General features: G+C 50.5%; 1 protein-coding gene across 14 annotated transcripts in view; it reads left to right on the top strand.

Annotated features, from left to right (window-relative positions):
- Window positions 1–15,724, top strand: part of MICAL2 (microtubule associated monooxygenase, calponin and LIM domain containing 2) — a 219,427-nt gene that overhangs the window by 106,294 nt on the left and 97,409 nt on the right. For all 14 annotated transcript variants that reach the window (XM_027115371.1, XM_027115361.1, XM_027115362.1 and 11 more), the window contains 8 exons: window positions 348–463; window positions 1,310–1,436; window positions 2,083–2,173; window positions 3,312–3,459; window positions 4,516–4,715; window positions 5,113–5,219; window positions 12,575–12,643; window positions 15,547–15,690. In XM_027115371.1, coding sequence (XP_026971172.1) covers window positions 348–463; window positions 1,310–1,436; window positions 2,083–2,173; window positions 3,312–3,459; window positions 4,516–4,715; window positions 5,113–5,219; window positions 12,575–12,643; window positions 15,547–15,690 — 1,002 coding nt within the window. The remainder of the gene's footprint in view (window positions 1–347; window positions 464–1,309; window positions 1,437–2,082; window positions 2,174–3,311; window positions 3,460–4,515; window positions 4,716–5,112; window positions 5,220–12,574; window positions 12,644–15,546; window positions 15,691–15,724) is intronic.

The following is a 15,724-nucleotide window of genomic DNA, read 5'->3' as shown; positions in this document are numbered from 1 at the left end:
TGTTCTGAACGGATCAAGATCAGAATCTTATTCATACTTTAAAATCAGCACGAATGCAACTCTTCCCTGAAGCATTCCTTGATTTCTATCTCCCTCCCTCAGGGTGGTTTTGCCTCTGCCTTTTTGAGCCCCCAAAGCAATTTTGCTGTTCCCGTGTCATAGCACCCTTGCATATGACTTTGTGCTACAGCTATTGGTGTTTGTGGTGAGTCCCAGTGGACTGCCTGTCACCTCTCTGTCCCCCCAGTGCCTCGCACAGGCCTGGCAAACACCAAGTGCTGGATAGAATGGGATGGCATTCTGGGGATCACTGGAATCAACTAGAACTTTGCATGTGTCCTTTGCAGCCGTTCTGGCCGATGGGCACCGGCTGTGCCCGCGGCTTCCTGGCAGCCTTTGACACGGCGTGGATGGTGAAGAGCTGGGACCAGGGAACTCCTCCCCTGGAGCTGCTGGCTGAAAGGTGAGTATTAACAGCAGGCCCCTCAGCTGGAGGCAGGGCCGGGTCAAAACTCAGGCAGGAGAGGGAGTGAGGCTGGATGAACCTGGAGCCTCTGCCCCCTCTCATCTGCCTTCCCACATGTGGCCTGATTTCATCATTGGAGTCCCCAAGGAAGCGTTCTCTGTCATGATCTCCCTCCCCCAGTGACTTTCCGTGGGGGCCAGGCCCTTAAGCCCTGGATGCCAAAGAGAAATCTTCAGGGCGGCCCTGAAGTTGGGGTTCTTGGCACTGCTCGGACACTGAGGAACCAGAAGAGGTTTAGGGGGAGCTTCCATTGCAGCACTGAGTCCCACTCTGTTGGGGGCTGGGTGCTCTCACCTCCCAGGCCTCTTCTGCTGCTGAGATCCTGGGCTTCCTCCCAGACTCCTGCTGCTGGCCACGTGGCTGTGACAGCTGGTGGACCAGGATAAGTCAGGGCTGGCGGGTGCGGACGGGCCTCTGCTGGTCTTGGGTGTGGAGACCTGTGGTCATGGGGGACCAGCCACAGGAGGCAGTGTGGCTGAGTGGCAGTTATAGCAAAACCACAGGTCTCTGGGCTGCCAGCTCTGAGTCCCTGCCCTCTGCCCTGGGGAGGAGGCCAGCCTCACCATCTCCCAGGGTCCCTCCTGCTTCCCCTTGACCGTGTTGACCCTCCCCTGCTTTGCAGATCTCGAGAACCAGGAGGGCCAGGCATTGCTGGGAAGGGTTATGCAAACACAGATCTAAGAAGCTCTTGGGAGCAGGGGAAGGTGGGTGGAGGGGAGGAGTGGAGAGAAGACCGGAGGCTGCAAGAGCAATCCTTGACCTCTCTGCTCTGCCTTCCTCCAGAGAAAGTCTTTACCGGCTGTTACCTCAAACGACCCCAGAGAACATCAACAAGAACTTTGAGCAGTACACGTTGGACCCGGGGACGCGGTACCCAAACCTCAACTCAAACTGCGTCAGGCCCCATCAGGTAAGGCCTTGCCCAGAGTCCTGTGTGGGTCACCAGGCACTGAGCGGTGAGAAGTGGGGGGTCACCTAAAATCTTGGCACATCTTTGGGACCCATTGCCTCTTGGCCCAAAGGTGAGGCCAGTTCCTCTCTCTGGGAAAGCCACAGAGTAAAGTAGAGTCAGCACCTCTCTAGCCAACAGGAGAGAACTAGAACACATGTAAGTGTGTGTCCACATATGTACCTGTATTTACGTATGTTTATTTGTCACTGAGCATATGCATTGCTGAGCATACCTCTCTCAAATAATCTACTTGATCAAATATCAAGTTCTTGCCATCCGAGGTCCTAGAGTCTATTTTTTCTCCCATCGACTTAAGAGTCATACAAGCTCTGACCTCTTCAGTCAATAGCACAAAGAATGGTGTGAATTTTAAAAATCAGCCAATTACATATATTCACACTTGAGTTCCCCCACGTTTGGGTGGATGACAGATTCACAGCTCTGTCTCAAGTTGCTGGTTCCCTTGCTGAAGGTCATGTCCTTCGGCGAGAGAGGAAAAGGGCAGCCGTTGTCGATGAGAGGGTGGGGTGGGTTCAGCGGCCCTGCAACGACTAGGGTTTGGGGGAAAACTAGCAGACAGCTGTGTGTCCTCTCTCGCTCCTAGGTGAAGCAATTGTACATCACTAAAGAGTTGCACCAGTGCCCTCTTGAGAGGCTGGGCTCAGTGAGGAGATCCGTCGGCCTCTCCAGGCGGGGTAAGTGGCCCTCCTGGGACCCCAGCTTTGCAGGGAGGAGGCCTGCTGGGTGGCCACTGGGGCACAGGCCCTGCAGCCAGTCTGGCTCTGATCCAGTGACCTGCATGACCTTGGCCAGGTGCCTCTGCTCTCTGCACTTCAGTTTCCTCATCTGTAAAACCGGGACAAGGACAATACCAACCATAGGATCACTGAGTGGGTTAGAGGCGAGCGCTTGACACATTAAAGTGAACCGGACTGACTTCCCTGGGACTTGCTTTTCTTCTCCTGTCGTTTCCAGTATGAGGAGTCTTGTCTCTCCAGCTGGATAACGAGCTCCATGTGCTTCACTCTTCCTGGGCTTCCAGGGCCTGGCACAGTGCTGTGCACAAGGCTGGTGCTCAGTGTGGAGGGAAGGGGTGATTAAGTGACCAGCTTCCCAGCATCCACCCGGCTGTGCTCAGGTCACCACCCTGCTTAAAGACACACCTGGCTTCCACTGCCTGCCCAGACCTTGCATCCTGCCCGCCATCGGGCAAACTCAGCCTCACCAGCCACCCCTCCCTGCCTTCCACACCCACACGCCCTGCTGCTGCCGGCCTTTAATAAACCATGTCACATAACATGGCAGGTTTCTCTAGATTCTTTGCCACGGCACAGTCCTTTCTGTTTTCCTGGAGATCTCCTTCTGTCCTAGACACTCTTCTAGAAGCAGTCAAATGCACCTCCTCCATGACCCTTTCTTTGGCGAGTTCCCCTGCCCTGGTAGCCTCTGGCAAACTCACTCATGTGCTCCCCTGGCATTGGGTTTCTCTGTTATTGTCACCCACTTCTGTGTCTGTCTTCCCCACAAGATAAGCATGTTGTTGGCAGAGTCCATGTCACCCTCACCTCTTTGTTCCTAGCCTCTAACCAGGACCTGGCCAGAGGCGTCTCAGGAACTCTTTCCTGCAGGAGAGCATGCTTCCTGTCCCAACATCCTGCCCTCCTGCGTGCTCTCGACAGGACCCCCTCATGGGGCTGCAGCTGTGCCCACAGCCCCTGCCTCAGTGCTGTTCCTCCTGGTCCCCACCCGTGGTGGCCGACAGAGCGGGTCCCCAGGGGAGCTGCTGAGATTTCCGTAGAGCGCTTCACCACTGTCCATCTCCTCTTGCTGCAGAGTCAGACATCCGGCCCAGCAAGCTCTTAACCTGGTGCCAGCAGCAGACCAAGGGCTACCAGCATGTCAACGTCACAGACCTGACCACGTCCTGGCGGAGTGGCCTGGCCCTGTGTGCCGTCATCCACCGCTTCCGGCCTGAGCTGATGTGAGTTTGGGGCCCAGCTGGACCTGGCGAGCCCCTCATGGCCCAAGGGGACCCTGGAGACAAGGGAGACCAGGGCTGTTCTAGATACAGAATCTTCAGCACGTAGATCAGCATTTCTCTTTGCATACTTTGAATTTGTGTTTTTTCTTCGGCTTGTTCTTTTTCCTTTGCACTGATTATTCTGCCAGCAACTTGTTGGATCTGTGTTCCTTCTATGTAAGGAGCAGAGTGACTCAGGCTCGGTGATCGATTGCACTCATACCCCAAACCCCTTTCATTTGGGAAATTTGAGTGTTCACACCTTGGAGCCCTACCCTCAAGAGAGGACTTATGGGCGAGATCTAATTCTGGGGACCAGCTTGAGGGTTTTACAGCCAAAAGAATTAGATTTGTGACCCAGATCCGTTAGCTGTATACTGTTGGGCAAGCCCCTCATCTTCTCTGAGTTTGCCGTCTTCATCTATAAATCAGGAATAATGGCAGGGTCATTAGGAAGATTGGATTCTGTTCGTGGAAATGCTTTGTGATGTTGAAAGCACAATACATCTATTATGCTGTGTTTAAATCAACTGCAGTGTAACCTCACACCCAGGAGCAAATCCATCCAGAAGGCTGGATGGAAACCTAGTAAAGTTTATCAACTGGTACCTTTAGGAAATGAGGTTGCCTTGAGAAGGGGATGAGGCTCTCACCTCTTACTTTATATAACTTGATTCTTTTATTTACAAGAAGCCCATATCACTTTTGTAATTAAAAGGAAAAGAACGAATGGGAACTATTTAAAAGTAAAGTAGTTCATAAATTTTCCAATTATTTTCTGATTTTTTTCATCCCAGGTAGCAGATGACATTTTCATGGCCCAGATCTGATTGGTTCCACCCTGAGTGAGGACAGGGTTAGCGTCTTCTGGCTGAGCCCCCCTGAGGGGTGGGGGGTAGTGGTGGAGGGATTGGAGCAAGGACATTGTCACTTGCAGTGCTCCTTATGGCTAAGTTTGCTCAGCTCTTCACCCCTCTGCATCCTCTCTGAAAACTTCACCTTGTTCTGATTCTCCAGCAACTTTGACTCTTTGAATGAAGATGACACTGTGGAGAACAACCAGCTGGCATTTGACGTGGCCGAGCGTGAGTTTGGCATCCCCCCAGTGACCACGGGCAAAGAGATGGCCTCAGCCCCGCAGCCCGACAAGCTCAGCATGGTCATGTACCTCTCCAAGTTCTATGAGCTCTTCCGGGGCACCCCGCTGAGGCCCATGGGTAAGGACCTGCTTTCAGGATGAGGCTTTGCCAGCCCCTGAGCCGTCTCTGCCCTGTGCCCACATCTGGCTGCTCTTCACACTGATGTCCTCTGTTCTGGGGCTGACCCCTGCCCTCCCTTTGCCTTTGAGCCCAAACTAGGGTGGACCCCACACACCCAGACCCATGTATGTAAGTGGGTCCTGTGTGGCAGGTGCCACATGGGACTGGCCTGCATCTGCCCTTGTCACTGGGAGATCACTGACAGAGTGGCACCAGCCCTCTGTGCAGGCCACTGACAGCTTCAGTTGGGGGTGAGGGAATTATTTTGGAGGGGCCTTGTCTCGGTGACACCCCGTGAGCTGTGGGGGAGCAGTGGAAGGATCTGGATCTCAGTCTTACTTTTATTTCCTAACAGATGCTTGGCGCAAAAACTACGGAGAGAATGCTGACCTTGGCATGGCCAAATCATCCATTTCTCATAACTATCTCAACCTCACGTTTCCAAGGAAGAGAACTCCACGAGTAAGTTTCGGCCTGGGTTTGTTTAATTTCTTCTTACACGTGGATGGGTGAGGGGAAGGGAGATGCCACCTGCTGGGTCTGTTTACGCAGATAAATTACCCAGATCCAGTGCTCAGGAAGACATGAGTAGAACTCAGTCAAGTTCCCCTGCACCATGTAGCCAGCTTCAGTGCCTTGAATGTGGTTATAGGAAGGGCAGGGTAGAGAGCAAAGAGGACATGCTGGTGAGTATTTTTAAAAGTAAGTCAGATTGTCTCTGCCTCCTAAGCAGGGAGATGGACACGATATCTCACTTCGTTAAGCAATTTAGATCCAGAACACGATGGCCGTTTAGTAGCAGAAGTGGACGATGAGGCTACATTTGCATATTCTGTTCCATTCATTTTTTTTATTCATTCATTCAACAATGTTTACTGGGCCCTGTTCATGCCAACTTTAAGGCTGAGTGTTTTGTTTGTTTTTGATGAGGGGAGCAAATATACAGAGGTGAGTAATATATGGACCTTGGCTTTGAGGAGCTCAGAACCTAATAAAGAGATGCCCAAATTTTCCCAACTTATGGCACCTTTAGTGTCTTAGTAATTCTTTTTCACACTGCCCCCAGATCAAAAGAAATGCCTAAAATTTTCATTTGTTAAGTAGTTATATCCAAATAACTTGGTAGGGGAATTTTGCAAGGTGTGTGACAGACATCACCGTGCTTCCCTAGAAAATCTAAACTATCCCGCGGCTCCTCTCCGAGTTCACTCTGGTGCCACGGGGTGCCTTGGGACGCAGTTTGGAAACCACAGGCCTAATGAGAAATTACAGGGTAATAGGAATGACGACATCTCCACGGAAGGTATAATACAAGTTGCCTTGCTTGATGCGCTCATTTTACAGGTAAAAAGTGGAGGCCCAGAGATGTTAGGCTGCAGGGGCTCGCACAGAGCTTGCCTTCCCTCCACTGACTCGGCAGAGGGCTGCAGGCCTCTGCGTGCGTCTCAGTGTCTCTGGGTTGCCACAGGCTCTTAACCGCTGGCCAGTCATGACTTGTCCTGCCAACCCCTCCGCCCAGGGTGGGGCTGGGGCCCCATGGCCTCCTTTCTTTCCCTGGGCTGTGTGATCAGTGGTCACTTTTTCCCCTGAGGGCTGTGCTCCCTGGAAGGCAGCAGCGGTTGTGCTGACTCTAGGAACTGGGTACTTAGTGTTCTACACGCCCTGTCTCTAGGAAGGGACAGGCTCAGGGGCTGGGGAGGGCGGGTGTGCGGGTCAGCTCGGGTGTAAGCAGAGCAGCTGAAAGGCTGAGCTGCAACGCCACTGCCCTGTGCCCCTCTGCTCCCCGAGCTGCCCCACTCAGAGCCTCTGTGGGAGATGCCGTGACCCACCGTAGGTCACACTGAGCGAAAGTTGTCTTCCGGAGCCCAGTCGTCGGCTTGCCCCACCTCAGCCCAGCTGCTTTTCCTCTGATGACCGAGGACCCCTGCTTTGGGCTACTCCATCCCAGACAAGCCAGTGCAGCCTTTCTGGAAGCTCTCTGAGCCCACCATTTATCACTTTTCTCCGTTCACCCACTTTCCTTCCACCACTTAGCCCACAGCTGGGAACTGGGGAGGCATGTTTAAACCTTTCACTCACCACACCTGTGTTTACAGAGTGACTGAATTGAAACAGCCTGGCCAGCTCTGGCTCAGGAGGTGGGAATGGTCAAAAGTCAGCCGTCAGCCAGGCCCTCCAGGCCCTCTGAGGGCGCCGGAGCGGCACTCCACCTCGTCCTGGCTCTGCTAGCAAATGCAGCGGGGATGCGTGGGCTCTGCCCGGCCCAGCCCTGGCTGACTTTGGCCCACGTCCCGTCTCCTCCAGGGTGTGCTCCTTGGCTGCCCATCTTGAGAGTGGTTAAAATCCACAGATCTGATTCCCTCCCGTGGCCCCAGTTAACGTCTAAAGTTTGCCCTGCTTCTCGGATGGGTAGAGAGATTAGGTCATTGAAGTAAGTGCCTGGTGTGGGCATTCGTTGTCCCACCCTTTTTCCTCAAACTGGTGGGTTGGTGGGTTTGCAGGGCCACTGGGTCACATTCTGCCCTGGCACTAAAACACCCCAGCATATACTGTCCACCACTCAACGCCAGTGCAATGGTCCGACCACGTGCAAAGTACCTTCTCCCCTTTCTATCATGTGTCTTCTTCTTATATCTGGATCCTTTCTTGGTCTGGAGAAATCTGTTTGCAATGCTCTGTGGTCTTAACATGTCTCATGACCAAAGAGTCCTGAGTCCACTCCAGGTTGCCCCTGGACACGCACAGAGGAGGTCTGCACAGGAGACTGAAAACTGCACACGTACACGGGGCTCCCCCGCAGCTATACAAGAAGATGTCAATGCAATTAGACACGCAGTTTTCACTGCCCTGGTTCACGTGCCCCTACGGACTGGAGATGCAGGCTAGGCTGCGCTTGCGTGATTTTGTACACCAGAGCTCAGCCACACGATCTGTATGTACAGGCGCATCTGTATTTGACCTCGCCCCCTCCTCTCGTCCCTCCATTCCCCTCCCTCCCCCCTCACTGACTTCAGAGGACCATCTTGATACGGGGATTGAGCAGCCCACCTTTGTTCGCATGTGGCCTCTTAATCTGAAGAGGGCTCCTTGTTTCTCTCCTGAGCCAGTCTTACAGTCTCTCTCCCTCCTGGTTTTTTTTTTTTTTTCCCTCCTGGTTTTTGATGTTGGTGTTAAATTCTTCTTTCCTCCCTAATCTTATTTTCCTGATAACATCCAAACTCCAGCAAAAGAGAACAACTTTGGGCAAAATTGAAGGCTCTTCCTCCATCCAGAAACTTGTTTATTTTAGAGAGAATGACTTTCCCATTCCACGCCAAGAGGGTCGTGCCTCTGGTGAGGGGTAACCTACTGGGGTTGGTTATCTCTGAAGACTGGATGGCCCACGCCTGGGGAGGAGGAGAAGAGCTTAGGGATTCTGTTTTCCTCTTAAAGAAAAGCCCTTGGTCTGCTGCAGATCTGCCTCTGTCCCAGTCAGCAGCTAGAAGCCTTGTAGCATGGGACAGTTCCTAGAGACTCCAAAGCTCTTGTCACCAGGCTCACAGGTGACATCTGATCACACATATGTGGTCTCTGTCTCCTGTGTGTGCATGTGAGTGCATACACACACACACACACACAACCTGTCTGTGCTCACCTCATCTTACCACACGTGGGTAATGCCTAGATTTATGTCCACTTCAGTTATGACACATATTATATTACATACATGGTCGAGGTGTCTGATCTTTGTTTTCCCCATTCTGGGCCCATTCCTTGAGGGACAACACAACACAGAAGTTGTCATTTGTCCCTGGAAAGCCCATCCTAGAAGACAGGTGGGTGGCCCCAGGATTTATCCTGCTCAGCTGGCTGATTCTGACCCAGGTCCTCCTCTAGCGCTGACCCTGGTGGAGTGGGGTTCACAAAGCATGACTCAGATCAGTGTCTGGTCTGAGCTGGAGGGTGCCCCTCCCAGCTCTTCTCCTTGACCCTCCTGCACAGACACTTTCCAAAGATCCAGGGGCAGTTACATAAGAAAGTGCTTCCTCCATTCACCCAATCATTCAACACAGATTTACCAAGTCCCCGTATTATGCTGAGTTCCCAGTGCTGGGGGCACAGCAGTGAACAAAGAGGGCCAAGTTCTCTGCTGGAGGGAGCTGACCTTCCAATGTGACTTCCTGAGTTCCTCTCACTCCCCTTCTCCAGCTCTTTTCACAGAACCACCCACCCAGCAGCCAAAACTCCCACTAGGGTTCTCGTACTTCTCAGTATGAGTCTTCAGAGACTTGAAGATGGCTTAGGGAGTCAACCCAGGTACTGATGCTGCCGGGGTCAGTTAGCACAGGGCTTAAGCAACGTGCCCACCCCCATCCCACCCTGGGCACCTGTGGTCTGCAGGTCGCTGCTGAGGGTGATCGCTCTCCTGTTCTCTGTGTAACTGCAGCCTGGGATTCTGCGCTGACTTATAGAATGGGGATGCAAGCTGAAGCCCAGACGACAAATACGTATTTGGGTCTGGTGGGGATTCAGCACGTGTTCAAACCTCTCAAAGTTCCTCAGCTTGTCTGCAAAATATCGTAATAACATAAACATTGCATTGCTGCGAAGACAACGTTGAACAAGTGTGAGCTGCAGGTCTGAGCTCCTTCTCTGGCACATGGAAGGGGCTCTGTAAATGATGGTCCCCATCCCATACTGACTAAATGAAGATGCTCGTTTTCTGAAAACGGTAAAACTAGTTGGGTTGACCACTGGCTTCCGTACTGCACCCATGATGGATCCAGCATTTTACAGTGTCATAGCGCATTTGCTCCTCTTGTTACATTTTGAGGAAGGCATGGGACATGTTCTCATCCCAGTTTAAGAGATGGGGAAACTTGGTCTTAGGGAGATTATAATGCAGTGCCGTATAAGTGGTCAATGTCAAAGCCAGAGCTAGAATTCAGACTTTCTAATTCTGTGAATAGCACTAACCTAACTTAAAATGTCTAACACTTATATAGCACTTCAGAGGAGAAGAAGTGTCTTATATACATGAATTTGTTCATCCTTACAATAACTTACTTATGAGCTAGGTAGTATAGTAGCTTAGAAGTGAGGAAACTAAAGTCAGAAGAGTTGGGTGATTTTTCCTAAGGTCACTTAGCCGGGAAGTAATTCATGTCAGAACTCGAACCCATGGCTCCATACTGCTCTGCCATTGAAGGGAAGAGCTCTCTTGCCAGTGTCACTGACCATCTTTCTAAATATCATGGTGGCCAGTATACTCTCAGGACACTGCCTACAATGGCCAACCTCTCTTCCTATGACCTGGATCTGAATTTCTCCACCAGCTAACTAAATATAAAGTTGGAGCTAAAATCACCTTAAGTTAGGCAGTATGGGAACGTGATGATCTTGTGCTGATCAAATAAATGATGAGATTGGTAGACATATGTCTTTGATTTTTTTCTAATGGAGAACACCAAGTAGTTTAATGAATGCCTTTTGGTATATAGAATCTTTCAAATCATTGGGAAATAATGACAAGAAAGTATCTTAGGGTGAAAGGGCAGGAAAAATTAATAAGAAAGTGAGTTATTTGTTTATTCTCATACTCTCTTGGGGCACAATAAGTATTTTCTTCCCCCTTCTACCCCAATTCTCTACAGTGCTAAGCAGAGACCAAGGAGAGGGCATTACAGAGGCATTTTTGGCTCCCCAATAGTGATATACAGACAAGAAAAAAATTAGATAAATCTCTAGATTTGTGTTTTCTCAAGCTTTTTGTTTTAACCTAGCTCTTATCTGAGAATCAGTGCTTCCGTGATAAATCCATAAGGAAGGACAGAGACCCTTTGGATTTGTATGTTGCTAACCACATAGACTGCATTTTATTGTCCCATGGGTCCGGCTGAATCAGAGGAGCTGATGTTGCCCCACCCACTTCCTTTCACCCCTCCCCGCAAGGATTTGGGGGTCTTCTTAGGTGCTGCTGCTGGGTACCCTCCCCCCAGGAGTGTTTTCTGTGAGCCTGCGGCTAACGTACTGAGTTTGGATCCAGGCAGGCTCAGTTGGACCAGTCACAGCCAGGGCTGCTGAATGCAAGAGAGTAAGATGTGTTGCTCTTTGAGGGAAAAGCCAAGTCCTCATTTAAGGTGGAAACAAGAAGAACAAGACGATGCATGAAGTGTTCTTGTTGGGAGGAAACCCTGTACTTTCACAGGCACGTCTCCAGGCCAGTGCAGGGCTCACAGGCCGTGGAGCCAGGCACCCAGACAGCCTGGGCCTCTAGGACCCGATGCTGTAAATAAGGTCATCTGTTTCTCTTGGTGTTTGCCCAAACATTTGGGTTGAAATCATTTCCATTCACAGAATAATGATTTATTAGAAGCTGAGGAAAATGTTGAAGGGAAGGCGAGGCCCTTTGATCTGTTGTTTTATGCTGCCTGAGCAAGGGAAGGGTCACATTTTTGAACAAATATCAGTGACTAAACTGTAGTTAATTTTGTCTTAAAATTTTTTTAAGGTGCTGGTAAATAGGAGGAGGGGCGGGGTGATGGGGAGTGTAAGTGCAGGGGAGCAGGTGCTTGCCTGTGGAAGTAAGTTGAGTACACACTAGACTGTGTGCTGGGGGCTTTGAGCATTACTGTTGATTTAGAACAACCAGGAGGTGAAGGATCCTCTGTGATGGGGCAAGGTGAGAATGTGTGGGGCTGACTGGGCAGCATGCCTGGGTTTGAGAGGAGAGGGTAGCCAGCAGCCCTTTCGGCTGCATCCAGTGTGGAACAAAGGCTGGGATTTAATCTGGCCCTGCTATGGAGGGCCCCGCTGAGGGTGTCGGAGGCTCCCCCAGGGAGGGACATGCATAGTCGGTGGGGACGGCTCCATGGTCCTCAGTGGGCTGGCCGTTTGGGGAAGGTCCCAGCTCGAGGTCTAACCCCAGTGTCAAGGAGAGGCTAACCCAGCAGGGTGCATGGCGAGGCACTAAATCCAGCCTGCAGCCCCATCCCAGCTCGTGGCATCAGCTCAACCTGTGCAGTCCCCCTCCTTCCCTTGAGGAGATAAGTCAGACCACAAGTGTGCCCTTGGGTGGCCTTTGCAAGGGTCATGCAATGGGCTTAGGTAGGGCAGGGTTCTCTGGATTTAAATTGTCCAGATTTTGGAAGAAGAAAGTAGGCTGTAAGGGGTTATCAATGGGACAACCATGCAATTTGTTGTCTAAACCAGGATATTTTTGAAAATGAAAGGGGGCACTATTCATAATTATGCTGGGGGAAAAAGCAATACATCAAACTGTCCTGGGCAAACTGGGCTGTATGGTCACCATAGTTTTCAGGCCATATCTGATGCTACTTTGAAGTTAACATAATGTCATTTACCAGTAGCTGCAGTGGTGGCTTAATGGCAGGCGTAATTTGCCATCAAATTCCTGGACAGCTGATCTAAGTCCCGAGAATCCCCGCCTGTGAGGGGAGCCAGTGGCACCTCTTCGTAGGAGGTGATCTCCACGGGGCAGCATCAGCAGGCCCAGCTGGGACCACTCTGAGTCCAAGGTCATTGACAAGGAGACAGTCCCTGCCCATGTCACAGGGATTCTTTGTGCTTCGGAATGTTTTGACATGATTTTGGGGGCTGTGTTCCCACCCCCTCTGACAGAAGCCCTGGCTCCCGAGGTTGGGGAAGGCTCCCTCCTCTGTGCCTGAACAGAGCCGAAAGCATGTGTCACGGTGCAGGGTAATTTCTGCCCATCTGTTTCCTGGGCCGGCAGCTGTGGCGGGCAGGGCTAGATCCCCAGTGCTGGCATCGCAGCCCTTGACAGCCCTGAGCTCACCATGCTTTCTTGGCCATCACAGGTGGACAGCCGAACCGAAGAGAATGACATGAGCAAGCGGAGGCGGAAAGGCTTCAACAACCTGGACGAGGTGCGTGTGCTCAGTGTCGGTTTACACAAAGCCCGTTTCCTGACAGCCAGTGGCCACAGCCCGCCCACCTGGCCGTGGCAGTCGCCCTGCCCTTCTTTCTTTCCTCTCTCATGAACCACTGGGTTCCAAGCTTGGCTTGATGGGAAAAAGTTGGGTCTGGTCACTAGCTATGTCACCCTCCCAGGGTGTGGCTTATATCTGTAAAACACAGATGATGCGTTTGCAATGGATGACATTTTGCAGAATTTTTAAAGATTAAGTAAGAGGACGTGTATAACATGCCAATCATGGTCTTTGGCACCTAGGGTAATCAAGATATAATCACTATTAATAGTAAGTAGTAAAGAGGCACCAGCAGTCCCACTTTTCTCCCAGTCCTAGTTTCTACCTTTTGTGTTTTCTGTAAAGCAGATGTCCCGGCGCCCACAAATGCCACCTTCTGGTGAGAGAAGAAAGTTTCAGGCTACTTTATCAAAGCCAAGCATGAGTCTCTCTCTTGCTACTAAAAAATTGATCAGAAAAAGAGTATCAGTTCTTGCTTCCCCAGGCAGCTCTGTAAAGAGACCTGAGATATATAGCTCATTCCAAAAAGCCATTCTAATTCCACAAAAGCAAGCTTAGATACTGTCTGTGAACTGTAGGATATCAGCTTTAGCTAGCCTACTGGCTGATACCAAAATGATGACATAGAAGCAAGGGGGATCATTTGTAGGATGCATTCATACTTCATTTATAGGACTTAGAAAGAAACTTCTTTTATCTTATATGGTTGAAGAACTGCTGCTCTTGGCTCTGGCATGAGCAAGAAGCCAGTGAACAGGGAGACAGTTGAGAGGAAGAAGCCGTGGCTGATGAACTGGGCTGGAGAAGCATCCCATTCCCCAGTTACGGGTATTGGCTCTGCCTTAAGTGCCTGTGATTCGCTCCCGCCTCCTCCCAAGAAGCTTCCCTTGGATACATTTTATCCCCGTGGGGAAGTCTTCTCCTGCCTTTCATCTGTGGCTTATTTGAGGGGGTGTTTGTGCTGTTTCTGTTGTTGGCAGCACAAGATTTAGAGTGTGGGAAGAAATCTGGTTGCACCTGCCCCTTCTGAAATGGCTCTTTTCTGGGCCAGCTGTTTTGCTTAAGTCAGATTTAACCAAGCAATGATGCTCTCTAAATTCTTGCTACTCATAAAGTGTGGGCCAAGAACAAGGGCACCAGTATCACCTGGCAGCTGGTTAGAAATGCGGACTCTCAGGGCCTACCCCAGACCTCTTGAATCCAAATCTGGTTTTGAAGGAGACCCCCCAGTGATTCACATGCACATGAATGTCTGCAAAGGGCCGCTCTGCACGACCCCACTGTCCTGGCCTACTTTGGCCTGTACAGCGACCAGCCTAGTAAACTTGCCCTATTCACACTCCAGCCTGGACTGCTATGCAGAGTTAGTTCCCACTTTGAAGTAGGGAGTGACTCTTTGGCTTGTGTTTGTCCAACTCTTCAGAGTGGCTGTGCATACAAGGTTTCCCGTGGGGCTGCTACTCTTAGAGAATCTTAAAAAAAACCCAAAAAACAGTTGACTACAGCTTGCCTCTTCCCATGAATTTCTTCTAAGTGAACATATCTTTGTTTTGAGAACATCTGTTCCTGGGAGGGAAATTCATTGTCTCCTCAGGAAAACTGACTACCCTCTTGAAGTGACAATGCCATTTGTATTTCTGAGGCTGATGGGAGCAGATCTATGGTACCGCGGAACAGACGTTCACTGGACACCCATCATTTTTAAAGTTTTATTTGAGCAGATGAGCTAAGAAAATCTTACACAGAATTCCATTTCATAAAACAGCATAACCCACTGGTCACGGTCAACATCTAAACAGTCACAAGTCGTGTCGATATCACGTGTCCCGAAACAAAGCAATGAGAAGGGCCCTTCACCTCCGTTACATCCTTCTCCAAAATCCCTAACTCTGGGCTAATCATGAGCAAACATCAGCCCGACCCAGATGGAGGGACTTTGCACAAAATAGCTGACCAGTCCCCTTCAGAACTGTCAAGGTCATGAAAGACAGAGAAAGGTGGAGAAACCATTACAGATGGGAGGAGGCTGAGGAGGCATGATGACTAAATGCAATGTGGGATCCTGGATTATGTCCTGGAACCTAAAAGGACATTAGTGGGAAACTGGCCCGATCTGAATCAAGTCTATAGTTCTGTTAATGGTATTGTGCCGGTGTTAATTTCTTAGTTTTGATAACAGTGTCGTAATTATTCCAGATGTTAACGTTAGGTGCAGCTGGGTCTACGGTACGCAGGAACTATCTGTGCTGTCTTTGTAAGTTTTCTGTCAATCTAAAATTATCTCAAAATTAAATGTTTTTTTTTAAAGATAGCAACAACAGAGCAGGACTCGTTGCCACTGGGAGTGGGGCGCAGAGGAGAGAAGGGAAGCCCAGAGCCTGTGCCTTGCCTCACTGACATCCCCTCTTGCTTCCTTCACCCCCCAATTCTTCACCCTTTGTCAGCTACATGATATATTTTGAAAACTATTCCGCTCATCATTTCATTATTATATTTGACTTTTTCAACAGTCACATGAAGGTGGGTTACTGCTCGCATTTTATAGATTAGGAAACTTCAGAGAAATAAATTGCCAAGGTCACTGGGCTGGGAGGTGAAAGAGTCAGAATTCAAACACTAAGTGTCTGGCTCCCAAGCCTAGCTGTGCCCATCTGAGAAGACTCGTCCCACCTGTGAGCATTGTCTCCAGAGTGGGCATTGCCTCCTGCTTTTGCCTCACTTCCTCAGACCACAGAGGGTGTCCTTCTTCAGGAAACTGTCCTTGTCCTGAGCCCCCAGGCCCCCTCCTTGATACCTGGGTTCCAGAACCAACAACCAATGCATTGATTTGGCTTTTGCAGCCTTCAGCCTTTCCTAGCCAGAGCTTGGGCTCCAATCAAGAGGGCTGTAAAGAAGGTGGAAATCAGAACAAAGTCAAGTCCATGGCAAGTCAGCTGCTGGCCAAGTTCGAGGAGAACTCTCGGAACCCCTCACTCCTGAGGCAGGTGAGTCCTGTCAGATGTTCACTGACCCTGCCTA

The sequence above is a fragment of the Aethalodelphis obliquidens genome, unplaced genomic scaffold (genome assembly GCF_003676395.1).
Source record: "Aethalodelphis obliquidens isolate GAN/ISIS:26980383/991018 unplaced genomic scaffold, ASM367639v1 scaffold14, whole genome shotgun sequence".
Lineage (NCBI taxonomy): Eukaryota > Metazoa > Chordata > Mammalia > Artiodactyla > Delphinidae > Aethalodelphis > Aethalodelphis obliquidens.
The sequence above is the reverse complement of the archived record's forward strand: the minus strand, read 5'-3'. Positions and strand labels throughout refer to the sequence as shown.